This window comes from Capra hircus, chromosome 24 (genome assembly GCF_001704415.2).
Source record: "Capra hircus breed San Clemente chromosome 24, ASM170441v1, whole genome shotgun sequence".
In the NCBI taxonomy this organism is placed as follows: domain Eukaryota; kingdom Metazoa; phylum Chordata; class Mammalia; order Artiodactyla; family Bovidae; genus Capra; species Capra hircus.
Genome location: NC_030831.1, coordinates 32,725,769 through 32,740,071, shown reverse-complemented (window position 1 = coordinate 32,740,071; position 14,303 = coordinate 32,725,769). Strand labels below are relative to the sequence as shown.

Sequence of the window (14,303 nt, the reverse complement as noted above, 5' to 3'; positions counted from 1 at the left end):
ACAGAGTTTGCAAACAAAGTTAAAGAAAAACCATAGCCATTATATTGTTATGTTTCCCAAGCACATCACTCTAAAAACATATAGCAAGGTTCCCTTTTGGAGAAGGAAACGGCAACCCACTCCAGTATTCTTGCCTGGGAAATCCCATGGTCAGAGGAGCCTGGTGGGTACAATTCCATGGGGTCACAAAAGTCAGAGATGACTTAGGAACTAAACAACAACAACAAAGGTTCCCTTTAGTAGATCAATCACAGACTCTACAGCTTATTTTATATATTGCTGGTTTTTTTTTTTTTTAACAACATAAACAGTGTTATGTCATGTAAAATATGCCTACATAATGCCTCATTTATAGAGTGGTCACATGGATACTTGGAATATCTAGGCCATATCAGAGCATCTCCAAGTAAGCAAAGAACATCACAGGCTAGAATGCTCCAGGTCCAGACTGAGGTCTGTGCTCATTGTCAACCCTCATAAAGAACATCTTATTTTTACTGAGGACATCATTTTGCCAAGTTTAGTTACTACTGTTTTTCTTTTTAACAAACAGGCAATTAGTATGGGTAAATGAGAAAGAATCAGTATTCCACTGCTAGAGATAGCCACCCAGCTGATCTAAAAATCAAGAGAGAAAAAAATTTTAAACCAAAAGAGTATAAAAAGGAATTCAAAAAGCAGTAGCAAGATTGGGCCATTTAATCAAAAAAGAGTCCTATAAACACTATCCCCTGAAGGTACCTGTATTAAGGCACAGAGTAATTATGAACATAAAAAAGGACAATCCTGAGGCAGCCAGGAGAGATAAAGGATGAACATTTTAGTTTAAGAAGTTAAATGTGTAACACTTAGAGTAACTGTCCTCAAAAAAGATTAGAGCAGGAATGTTTTTCTGCCGTTGGAGCTGGGATCGCTTACATCTACTGGTCCCTATTCTGTGGTGCCTACTATAGGACGTGTTTGCCAATCTGATCTCATTTACTCCTCAAAACACTCTTTCCTGGTTGGTTACCACTTTAAAAAAGGAGATTGTGTTTTAAAACTGAGTCAAAGACAGGGATTAAAGAGCAGAGTCTGGAACTGGACTCAGGTCTATGAGTTCAAATCTTATCAATGCTCTTTGAATAGAATTTTTAGATGATGAAAATTTAATTTATGATGCCTGATAAATAAGGCATTATGGTGCATAATTATTCCACTCTGACCTCAATTAAGCTATTAAATTTCTATGTTGTAATCCTTAGCTACTTGATAAGACCAACTTCAGTGATACCATTTATCTTTCAAATATTTTTTAGGCTTTCACATCATCTATAATCATATTTCTCAGAAGGAAATCCATGGATTTCTACTTAGGGACCCATAGGGGTGATATTTCACAGAATTACAGTGAAAAAAAGAAACGTTTGAAGATACTCTGAAAGTTTGAAGCAATAAATGCTATTTACGAAACGAATACCTTGTACCCTTTTGATATGCTGATATACTCTATTACATATTATTCATCAACACACAGTTGATCACCATACCCAACATTCATGAGTTCATATATTTTCATTCTTTAGAAACTCACCCAAGGTCCTCCAGTTGGTTAGAGAAAGACTGAGATTTAAAAAAGGTCCATTAGACTTTCACACCAGGGCTCTTAATGACTTTCTACATGTCTCTCTTATTTCAAACATGATCAAAGTTCAGAGAACTTAAGCAGACTATCATCCCTTAAATAATAAGGATGGAAACACAGCACAGTCATTCCACAAATGGTCCAGTAAATATTCTTTACACCACACCACCTCCATCCAAAACAAGATGAAACCAATGGTAGACACGGAAGCACCAGGCATCAGAAAAAAAGGGGTCATAAGTGTTCATTAGACAGCATCCTGCAGTAACAACTGCTGACTCATACTCAAGGCTTACTTAGGAACCATGCTAAGCATTTTGCTCATAATTATCTTATTTAATACTCATGACAAATTTTAAAGGCTTATTTCATCCTCATGACAAATTTTAAAGACCTAAAGAGGTTAATTAGGCTAAACTTTAAGCTAATATTTTTGTACATGTACATTTCCACATGGAGGTGATTACCTAAGCTTTTTCTTTTTCTAATCAGTTAAAGATTAGAATAGATCAGCTTCTTCAAGAATTACATTACTTCTAATGTAGTGTTTGCCTTCAAGAATGGCTCAACAAAAGAGCCATCAAGACCTTCTCCTGTAACACACAGGTGATGCAAATGTAGTTTTACAATGTAATAAATGTTACCTGAATCATGCAACATCAAAATTTGTTGTGTTTGTTCTGATAAGATGGTATCATCCTATGTGGATTTACTGAAATCACTATATCATTCCTCATTTTAACAAGCTAGAATAGAAAATTCAGAAGCCACCAAAAATAAAAATGCTGAGAAGTGATGATTTCAAACAAGAGATGATTCAGCCATTTATCATGCTTAATGAACAATTATTTTTTTCCTAAGGTATTTAACAGAATTCTATTAATTTTCTGTAAGTTTGTTTAAACGAGTTCAGATTATTATTACTTTTCCTTGTTGGCCGCACCTCATGGCTTATGGCATCTTAGTTCCCCAAGAAGGGACTGAACCTAGGCCGTTAGCAGTGAAAGCACAGTCTAGCCACTGAACAACCAGGGACTTCCCACATAGACTTTCTTATTGCCCAAATAAAATGATTACAGAATTTGTGGTATAAATAACAAACACAGCGTTTTTTAAATTTCCTATTAATTCTCAAGGCTTCTATTCTAAAGATGGGAAAACAGAATTTTAGATCCTTATATATATGAGAAACATATATATATATATATACATAAAACCATTTTAATCTACCTTGTTTTACCAAAACCTCAACTCTAAACAAAAGGCACAAATCAATTATAACAAGAATAGGAAACTGAGTGTACTTGGAAGGTATTGTGCTAAGTCCAGTAAGTCACACAGAGGAAAAACATATCCTACGGTTTTATATATATGTGGAATCTAAAAAAACAAACAAAACAGAAATTTGGTGTCAATCTAAAAAGTTGAAGATTAAACACATACCTAGAACTTATATGGAAGAATGACTATTGCTACTTGGCTTGCATTAAAATCATGAAAACGGGGGAATTCCCTGGTGGTCCAGTGGTTAGGACTCTGCAGTTTCACCACTAAGGGTACAAGTTCAATCCCTGGTTGGGGAACTAAGATCCTGTAAGCTGTACAGCATGGCATGTAAACATGCATACATGTGTGCATAAATCATGAAAATGGGGTAGCGGCGGCGGAGGGGGAGCATACAAAAGAAAAGTCCAAGTTCAGGCAGCCAAAACGCACTTTAACGACTTTTCAGTCCTTAGAAAAACAGTTACTAATGGATAGCATACCACTTTTACTCATATCTGGAAGACCAAATGACAGATTTTTAAATGGGAAAGAATAAATGGCAAAGAACACAAAAGAACATTTAATCCATTAAGTTCAGTTCACATAGGTAAATGTGAGAGCAATATATTATCTAAACAAAAGCATGTATTTTTCACATAAACCTTTTGTTTTGTATTTTACATACAGACCTTTTGTTTCTAGAATATTTTCATACCCCTCTTATCGAAACGCCACAACATCTCTGAATAGATCAACTATAAACATACTTGTTAAACATGGGTACATAAGCAAATTAGATGATATGAGCACAAGTTATTTCAGAATCAATCTACTTAATCAAGAATAAATAAGTTCTAACTTCTGGTGAAAAATGAAGCTTTCATTTCCTTTACTAACTCTGTTTCCTCCTATCTTTGGACAATTTGAAAGCGATGATGTACTGGATAATCAAGCATGTGGCACCCAAACAATGACTATAAAAATTCAATTCCAAACGACCTACCCCTTCTTGTTTAGTGAAGAGATGAAGGCAGTCACTCAAAGCTACACAAGTTTCTCTAGAAGCTTCGGCGACAACTTCAACTTTCTGAAGAAACGATGGAAGCATTTCTATAAATAAAATAAATGAGTGGGATTTTAAGTAATAGTAAAGTAAAACGAGACCACGAACATATTTTCATATCTACTAACCTCATTTTTTCCTTCTAGCTGCCTTAAGCATACAATTACTGTACCTCTGGCGTGATTATTAAGCACCTACTGTATGCAGGGCATATAAATTCATATAGAAAAAGAAAAGGAGAAAGCCTTGACCTAGAAAAGCCTATATCTTAAAAGGAGAAGAGCCAGGACTTAAAAAAAAAAAAATTTTATAGACATAAATAATGTTTAAGAAAAACAGCTGTCAAGAAGGACTGATATCATTACTTATAAAACATTAACACTTCTCCTTTCATGATATTCATTTACTAGATAAGTAATTTTATTCCAAGGCAAAGTGCTAAAAAGAGACAAAAATAATTCTTTAGTTGACATGACAGCTAAGAGATCTGAAGGCGGTATTAATTCAACTTCCTCTACATCTTATTTGGATAACCGTTCTGTATAAATAGGTCTTTCGCTCTCAAAAATACAGCCTTGTCAAGGTCCAATATCCTCCCATATACATAAGTTGGGAAACAAATGATAATATCAGTATCATCCTTGGACCCCCTAAAGAAAATCTTAATCCACTTTTCCCATCATTCTTTTTTTTTTTTTTTCCTGGCAAGAGAAAACCACAAAATGCATACATGTCACTTAAACAAGTGAAATGTCATGTTAATGTGAGAAAAGTGTACTTAGTTGAAATAGCCTGGAATTTAATGTTATTCATTAAGATCCTTTAAATCTGTCCCTTCCATCAAAACAGAGAAATTATAATACAAAAGCTTTAAGAAAAAAAATAAAGGGAGAAAGACAATTAAATCTGTTGCATCCTCTGTATTGTAAGTAATCTTGATGTACTTAAACCACTATTCTTAAAACATGGTAAACAAAGTCAATAAACAGAAAGAATCAAGGGAATCAAATGCCAACAAATCTGAACAAAAATTTTCCAGTGGGAAGAAAATCTATAGGAAATATGACAAATAATATGACAAATTATTTAGCCATTATTTCTAAGTGATCAAGTTGTATTAACCTATTCTCTTTTTAAATTTTCCAAATGTTTTATATGAATGAGATATATTTTAGCAAAGATAAGTCCTTTCCTTGGAAAAATTATTTCTTAAAACTCATAAGGCAAAAGTATGCAATAAAAGGTAAAGATCATAGTGAATGAAGTAAGAACAGTCTTTTATTAGTATCTTGATATAAAGACCAAATGACATTTTATCATATTTTGCATCTCATGGGATAGAGTTTCCTAGGGTTTGCTATTATTAATGACACCCAAATAATTGGAAACTACTAAATTTTAAGATAAATTTGACTTTACATACTTCTTTTGCAATCTTTGATACACATTGTAAAGATTTATTCTGTACTTAGTTGCTAAATAGCAAAAGAGAGTACCATATGCTAGACGCCATGTGACTCAAATAGTACCTCAACAGATGTCTTACACAGAGCTGGGGACTGGGGATGTGAGGAGATGCACAAGAAAAAACAGACACAGCCTCTGCCTCCTGTAAATTATCTGGGTAATCTAGTAATCTTCCACCTTCGTGGCACAAAGGACAGAAAAATGGAAGCACGGTCCATTCATGGATATACTTGTTTTTATTAAATGCCATCATTACCTCCAATTATGTCTATGTTTTAGATATCTCACACTTAAGATACTTACTGATTACCATAAAACATTAAATGTCAAAATAAATTTTACTGTTGTTGTTGCTCAGTCGCCAAGCTGTATCTGACACTTCGCACCTGCATCAGCTGCAGCACGTCGGACTTCCCTGTCCTTCATTATCTCCCAGAGCTTGCTCAAACTCATGTCCGTTGACTCAGTGTTACCATCCAGCCATCTCATCCTCTATCACCCTGTTCTCCTCTTGCCCTCAATCTTTCCCAGCATCAGGGTTTTTGCCAATGAGTTTTAGGGGCACTTTACAAATTGTTAAACAAGCTTTCAAAAGTTATTCCGAGAAATATATATTAAGACAAGTTTTTATAAGAATCTCTTATTGAATGTCAAATTCTTCTGTCCAGAATAGTCAAAAGTTACCTAATTTCTCTGACAATCTAGTGTCCAAACAACATGCTAGAATTAATATTAACCTGCATGGTGGGATAGTGTAGAACCATGGACTATGGTAAACATACTGGTTCAGGGCTATGTATCAAGGCCAGTTGGTTGACACCAGTATGCCTCTTATACAATGACGTGTCATACTGATTACATAAAGGAGAACGGCTAAGCTTCTAGAAAAGTTACCAACTAGGAATCACTGCAAATATGCTTTAGCCAACTAATATTTAGAGACTGAGCTATAATAAATGCAAAAAGGCAGTATGTTACCATATCTGGCCTACCCTGAGGATTGGACACTTAAATAGTACCAGTTAATTTGAGAGAAAAAGTTATTTTTTGTACTAAAAATACTGTTGAACTCAGGAAAGATGCTGGAAGATTATATGTGAAAAGCTTAATTTTAGAGACATGTATAAAAAGCTCACAATCTGTCGTTTCCATGATTACAATGTACAATTTTTAATTGGGTAAGTTTTAAAACTAGTGGGGAAGTGCTTGTTCCTTGCTGTTAAACTAAACCCTAATACAGAACACCTCCATTGTTCTCCTTACAGAGAAAAAGTCTACACTCCTTAGATTAACATTTAAATCATTCCAGAAATGGTCAGTTTCAGCCAGTCTATTTTCCTGGGAATATCTGTTTTCCTAGAAATATGATCCTATTTTACTACTTCTAAACTTTTGTTAAAGATGTTCCCTTTTTTGTGAATACTGGAAATAGTCATTAAGAGGTTTCTCCTCTTAACTAAAATTTAAGGTCAAGTTCAAATGCCATTCTCCCCATGAAGCCTTCCTTAAAAATCACTGTGGCAGGTGACCTCTTCTACTGGACTCCATACATAGCCACATCCCCTTGCTGAGAACTCAGGCCCTTTGCATACGCTCCGCTACTCTGCTCACATGTACACGGTACATATGCTCACTGTATGCTGCTAATCTCAGTAAGCTCTAAACCTCTTTAACCGCCCCCCCAATACTGTACACCAAACCTTGTACAAAGACTCAAATATTAAAAGAATAACGAAAAATAATAAAAAATATTTTATTCCCATTGACTTGCATAGAAAATCCAAATCACTCTGGGTTATTTTATTTTACAACAGAAGAATTATTAGATTTTAGCTAAAGGGTTAGCCACTCAGTCGTGTCCAACTCTTTGCGATCCCATGGACTGTAGCCCACCAGGCTCCTCTGTCCATGGGATTCTCCAGGCAAGAATACTGGAGTAGGTTGCCATTCCTTTCTCCAGGGGATCTTCCTGATCCAGGTATCGAACGTGGATGTCCCACATTGCAGGCAGATTCTTTACCAATTGAGCCACTAGGGAAGCCCCAGAAATATTTAAGACATAAACATTTTCATTTATATTACTACAGGTTGGTTAATTAGTACAGGTGGATAAATGTATTATTTTAAACTACACTTTCTTTTTACTTGAGGCACAAGAAAATCTCTTTTGTCTGTTTTTCAATTTAACTCAAATATTTCTATCATTGGGGACAAGATATTTAAGAGAAAAAAACTGGATGAATGGCATTTCCTCACCCTCTCACCCTAGTCCTTTTGGACACAGTGTTGCCTTAAGTGTTTTTTTTTTTTTTTTAATAAGTAAACACAAACAGTTGAGAATAAAAAGTCCCAAAGCTATCCAGTGACAAAGCTAAGGTGATAGGAAATAAAGAAAATATCAAAATAAGACCATTTTTCTCTCGTGGTGGAAAACAGAAAACGTAATGTACCTGAATATGTCCATGAGAAAAGGTATTTTTAAATTGATTCATACTCCATTGGAATTATATAAATCCCTTAAGACAATCAATACTCTCTCCCCAAAATGGGGGAAAAGATTGCTAGACATAAAAATCAACTACTCTTCTAAAAAACTTCTACTGCATAAAACCGTAACTTGGAAAAAAAAATCAAGATTGGTGGCATCATATAAGATATAAAAATATAAATTTATCTATTTCCTGTTCAAATTAAGATGATTAGCTTGAAATCAATCACCCACTAAACAAGTACCACTGAGCATCTGATCTATGTATCTACATCTATAAATCTGTACTAGTTGCAACGGAAGTGTAAGATTTATAATTCAAGCAGCATGTGTTAAATGAGTTAAAAGCATAAGTTTAAGAATAAAAAGATCATAACAGGGATGCTACAAGATATGAAAAGCAAACAAACTGTACACACGTAAATGTCACACATTTAGAGAAAAGAGCTACCATTATGGGATGGAATAATGAAGGGGAGTTTGATGAAAGTAAAGGGTACTTGGGTCAGAAAGAATAAGTTTGTTATTGTTAAACACAATGTCCAATAAAACAAATTTATCCAAAATATCTATAACTGTTATTTTCAGATAGTCTGAAAATACTGGTTCTGAGAAGAAGAGTCTGAGAATTATGATCAATGAGAACTTGAGAGGTAAGAGGACCTGCATCGGCCATTTACTGAGTGGCTGTCATGTGGCAGGCACTACGTTCCAGGTGCTTGAGATAAAGCGGTAAGTAAGCAACTGAGAAACAGTTTCTGTCCTTACAATACAGTCTAGCAAGGAAAACAGAAAGTAAAACAATTACTATTGAATGAACAGTATTGATCAGAGGGAGTCTTTAGAATAGTCAGAGGGAAAGCATATATTTATTAGAAAAACTGAAATGAATTAATTCAACAATTTCAGAAAAGAAAGCATCAGTTGGGAAGACTTGTTGGGTTCAAAAATCAGGAAGCAGCCAGCAGAGCTATGAAATGTATTTTGCATTCTTTTACAAATAAGAGTGAATAGAAGAAAGGAGGAAAACTGGATTAGAATCTCCACCAAAGGCTGTAACTGGACTTGCATCGCCCGTGACTACACTGCCCTGGCAGTGGCTCCTAACCTTTTGGGAGTAATCTTGAGAGAAAACCCAATCAACAAAACAAACGATACAGAGTCATGTGGGATCCAGGGAGCTCTGCCTCCAGGAAAGTCAGGAGGGAAGTGCTGGTAAAGTCTGTGCCTCAATGAGTAAGGTGAGGAGAGAGAAAGTGATGGTGTTTTCTCCTATGGACCAGGCAAAGTAAGAGTACTAAATCACTGTTTCATAACCACTTTGTCTCTTCTATCTGACTCCTCCACCTGGCTGCCTGAAAGGAAGCCTGGACCAGAACAGCATCCCGCTCTCCACCCAGTGCCCCGTCCCTACTGAGATCAGGGACAGCTCTCAGAGCAGGGTGGTGCTGGTGGCGGTTTAGTCATGAAGTCATGTCCAACTCTTGTAACCCTATGGACTGTAACCCACCAGGCTCCTCTGTCCATGGGATTTCCCAGGCAAGAACACTGGAGTGGGTTGCCATTCCCTTCTCCAGGGATGGAACCTGGGTCTCCTGTATTGCGGGCAGATTCTTTACTGACTAAGCCATCTGGTAAGTCCCCATATTACAGGCCTGGGCAGGTGTAAAGGTAGTGGCCTGAGCTTTTGCTTGTTCTTCTGTCCCCTTCTGAGACCTGAGGCAGCTAGGTCTGCCCAGAGCGGGAAATGGAAACAGAAAGAGGTAGTGATGCGAATTAGTTGGAGGGTCATTTGGAAACACAAAGTAAGAGCACGTAGGCTAGTCTTAGAGAAGCCAAGAAGTGTCTAGAAGCTACACTTAAAAAATGAGGAAAACCTAGTACTTCACATGATGAGAACAATGACCCTAAGGCATGAGAAAAGTTCAGCGCTGCTGAACTCTGAGGAGGTGGTGAGAGGTGATATTGCTGAAGTGAGGAGACACAGGTCAAGGCAGAGTTCGATTACCCCCTAAGGCACTGAGGTCTCAAGAGCTGATTTGTGTTTAGAGGCACCTCTCAAACCACAATGTGCAACACTCCCTGGAGGCAGCATGGCCAGATGAGAAGAGCTGCAACCTACGGACAGGATGGCTATGGCCTGCGTCAGTGCAGGGACAGAGGGACAGAGAAAGGGACAGGGAGAGATACAGGAGACACAGGATGCGCATCGCTGCAAGGATGCACTCCAGGGTTAAGATGACGCCAAGGCTTGGGCAAGCGTATCAAATGGAGATGTGTTCTTTGAGATGAGAAATACCAGAAAGAGCCTCAGGACAAGAGAAGAGTAAAAAATAACAGCAATAATTGACAGAAAAAATACAAAGGAATTTTTTGTTGTGAGTTGGAGACTTCGGCCCTGCATCAATTCCACTGCCCCCTTGAACTTCTGAATGGGAGACCTTAAGGACTGGAACAATACCTTAGCAGCAGCAGCCAAGTGACTGTCCTCACTGAGTTCTACCTTTCACTGTAGGTGCAGATCTAGGCATGAAAATCTGTAACCTTTTCTAGCTCACAGATCAAAAGTTTAGAAGGAAATACAGAATTTTTTATTTAGTCCAGGTTCTTTACTGGTGAAGAGCAGTCTCTGCAGCCAGGCTGCCTAGGATCAAACTCTGTCTGGTTTTTACCAACCGTGTGACCCAAGACAAGTTACATAAGCCCTCTGTGCCTCCGTTAGCTTATTTATAAAATGGACATAATAGGCATGCACTAACACTGGGTTGTCATAAGGAATAAAAGTGTTAATATAAGGACCTCTCTCATGGTCCAGTGGCTATGACTCCACGCTCCCAAGGCAGAGGGCCCAGGTTCGATCCTTGGTGATGGAACTAGATTCCACACGCTGCAACTAAGAGTTTCCGTGCCACAACTAAGACCTGGGACAGCCAAATCAATAAATATTTTTTAAAAACGAGTAAATATATGAAAAGTACACACACAAAAAGGGCTATATGTGGCTGTATTCTAGATAATACAATTTGTGTATTACTGACATATTTCACATTAGAAAGTGCATGGGACACTTGTGGTACCTAGCTGACTACATTGATGAGGAAACATCCTTCCAACCCAAACCCATAAAGATGCTGATGAAATAATAGTAATAATATAATATATATCAGAGGTGGAAAGAACAAAATCCCAGATATGCTGGAAACCAACAGAAAAGTCAAGGCTGACAGAACAGGAACAGGCAGAGGTGCAATGGGGAAGGCCAAGCACCGGGGGTGGGGGGAGGGGGTCAGAGGTCAGCTGGACAAAGCTGGGGACCTGAGAGCTGCTCCTTCACATCCTCGTGAAGGGAGATGTGGCTCTGATCTCACCACGCAGAGCAAGGCCTTGTAAAGGGCTGGATCCCCAGAAAAAACAGAAACGGGCCCGGCAGCAGTGAAGAAGGGCATTTCCTACCAGTGCTCTGGGTGGGCATCATGAAAAACAGAAATTCCTAGCTTGTACCACATGTAGTATGCAATCCGATTTTAAAATGATTACATACTCAACAGAAACAAAACTACTGTAAAGGGACAGTTCCATAATCCAGGAGGAGGAAAAACATACTCTCCATAAAAAGTTAAAATCCAAAGTGAAGCAAACAATCCATTCCAAGGGACAGTCAGCCAACAAAACCAAAGAACCGGCTCCACCAACAGCTTGAGACGTAAGAACACACTGAAAAGGGCTGTTTTATATATTTAAAATTATTAGCGATAAAGTTAGAAATACATGCACTATGGAAGAGCAGTCCATAGAAATACATGTACTATGGAAAAATAGAAAAACTTTTAAAACCACCACCTAGAATTTCTACAATGGTGAAATACAGTCCATTAGGATTAGAAAGTCAGAGGACTGAACAGATCAACTAGATCAAATTGAGAAAGAAACTGAAACTAGAATGTAGATCTGAGGAAATTACTCAGAATATAACACAGAAAAAATAGAAACAGAATGAGACACTAAGAGACGGGGTATAAAATAAGAAGCCTCCCAACATGACCACAAGTATCTGCGGAAGGAATGAAGAAGTCAGGTGTGAAGGGACAACAAAGAGCTTTCTTAGACTGAAGAAGGAATGAACGAGTCTTTGAATTAAAAACAGTCTCAAATAGCAAATGTAAGACACTTTAAAATTGCAAAACGACAAAGACAAAGGGGAGATCTTTGAAAAGCAATAAGAGAACTTCAAAAAGAAAAAAAAAAAAAGCCTACCAAAGACTCGTCATTAGAATGTTAGAAGTGAAAGTGAAGTCGCTCAGTCATGTCCGACTCTTCGCGACCCCATGGACTGCAGCCCACCAGGCTCCTCCTCCATGGGATTTTCCAGGCAGGAGTACTGGAGTGGGGTGCCATTTCAGAAGCCAGAAGAAATTGGAATTGCATCTTCAAAACACTAACGGGGGGGTTTCCCTGGAGGCTCAGCGATGAAGAATCTGCCCACCAGTTAAGGAAGCAGGGGGTTTGATCCCTGATCTGGGAAGATCCCACATGTTGAGGAGCAACTAAGCCCACAAGCCACGACTACCAAGCCTACGGGCCACAACTCCTGGAGCCTGTGCCCCCCATGAGAGAAGCCACGGCACTGGGAAGCCTGACCATAGCCAGAGAGTAGCCCCTGCTTGCCATACCTAGAGAAAAGCCCACTCAGCGACAAAAGACCCATAGCCAAAAGTAAAAACTAAATAAAATTATATACTAAAAAAAAAACCTAATGGACAGTAACTGTAACCCAGCGGAGGTCAAATAAAGATTTAGATGAGAGGGAAAGTTCGCTACTCACAGATTCTCAGTGAAAAGAACTATTCAAAGGTTTGTCTGAGGAAAATCACTGAATCCAGAGAAGAATCCGATATGAAAACCAACGGCATTGACTGAGGAAACCCCATCTGTTAAAGAATGCAAACTGCTCCCGAAGGGAGGGCTGACAGTTTCTTCCCTCTTTAAGTCCCTACAAGATTTCATTGATTTCTTTCACCAGTGTTTTATAGTTTTCTATATATAGGTCTTTTGTTTCTTTAGGTAGATATATTCCTAAGTATTTTATTCTTTTCGTTGCAATGGTGAATGGAATTGTTTCCTTAATTTCTCTTTCTGTTTTCTCATTGTTAGTGTTTGGGAATCAAGGGATTTCTGTGTGTTGATTTCATATCCTGCAACTTTACTATATTCATTGATTAGCTCTAGTAATTTTCTGGTGGAATCTTTAGGGTTTTCTATGTAGAGGATCATGTCGTCTGCATAACAGTGAGAGTTTTACTGCTTTTCCAATCGGGATTCCTTTTATTTCTTTTTTTGCTCCAGTGGCCAAAACTTCCAAAACTATCTTGAATTGTAGTGGTGAGAGTGGGCAACCTTGTCTTGTTCCTGACTTTAGGGGAAATGCTTTCAATTTTTCACCGTTGAAGATGATGTTTGCTGTGGGTTTGTCATATATAGCTTTTATTATGTTGAGGTATGTTCCTTCTATTCCTGCTTTCCGGAGGGTTTTTATTATAAATGGATGTTGAATTTTGTCAAAGGCTTTCTCTGTATCTATTGAGATCATCATATGGTTTTTATTTTTCAATTTGTTAATGTGGTGTATTACATTGATTGATTTGCGGATATTGAAGAATCCTTGCATTCCTGGGATAAAGCCCATTTGGTCATGATGTATGATCTTTTTAATATGTTGTTGGATTCTGTTTGCTAGAATTTTGTTAAGGATTTTTGCATCTATGTTCATCAGTGATACTGGCCTGTAGTTTTCTCTTTTTGTGGCATCTTTGTCAGGTTTTGGTATTACGGTGATAGTGGCCTCATAGAATGAATTTGGAAGTTTACCTTCCTCTGCAATTTTCTGGAAGAGTTTGAGTAGGATAGGTGTTAACTCTTCTCTAAGTTTTTGGTAGAATTCAGCTGTGAAGCCGTCTGGTCCTGGGATTTAATTTACTGGAAGTGGGTTTTTGTTTGCTGGAAAGACAGCCTTCAGAATGGGAAAAAATAATAGCAAACAAAGCAACTGACAAAGAATTAATCTCAAAAATATACAAGCAACTCCTGCAGCTCAATTCCAGAAAAATAAACGACCCGAACAAAAAATAGGCCAAAGAACTAAACAGACATTTCTCCAAAGAAGACATACAGATGACTAACAAACACATGAAAAGATGCTCAACATCACTCATTATTAGAGAAATGCAAATCAAAACCACAATGAGGTACCATTTCATGCCAGTCAGAATGGCTGCTCTCCAAGTCTACAAGCAATAAATGCTGGAGAGGGTGTGGGGAAAAGGGAACCCTCTTACACTGCTGGTGGGAATGTAAACTAGTACAGCCACTATGGAGAACAGTGAGGAGATTTCTTAAAA

The 14,303-nt window shown here is 37.7% G+C and overlaps 1 protein-coding gene across 4 annotated transcripts in view; it reads right to left on the bottom strand.

Annotated features, from left to right (window-relative positions):
* The window catches only part of OSBPL1A (oxysterol binding protein like 1A), a 220,225-nt gene that overhangs the window by 121,041 nt on the left and 84,881 nt on the right, over positions 1–14,303 (bottom strand). For all 4 annotated transcript variants that reach the window (XM_005697037.3, XM_018039467.1, XM_018039466.1 and 1 more), the window contains one exon: positions 3,894–4,000. In XM_005697037.3, coding sequence (XP_005697094.2) covers positions 3,894–4,000 — 107 coding nt within the window. The remainder of the gene's footprint in view (positions 1–3,893; positions 4,001–14,303) is intronic.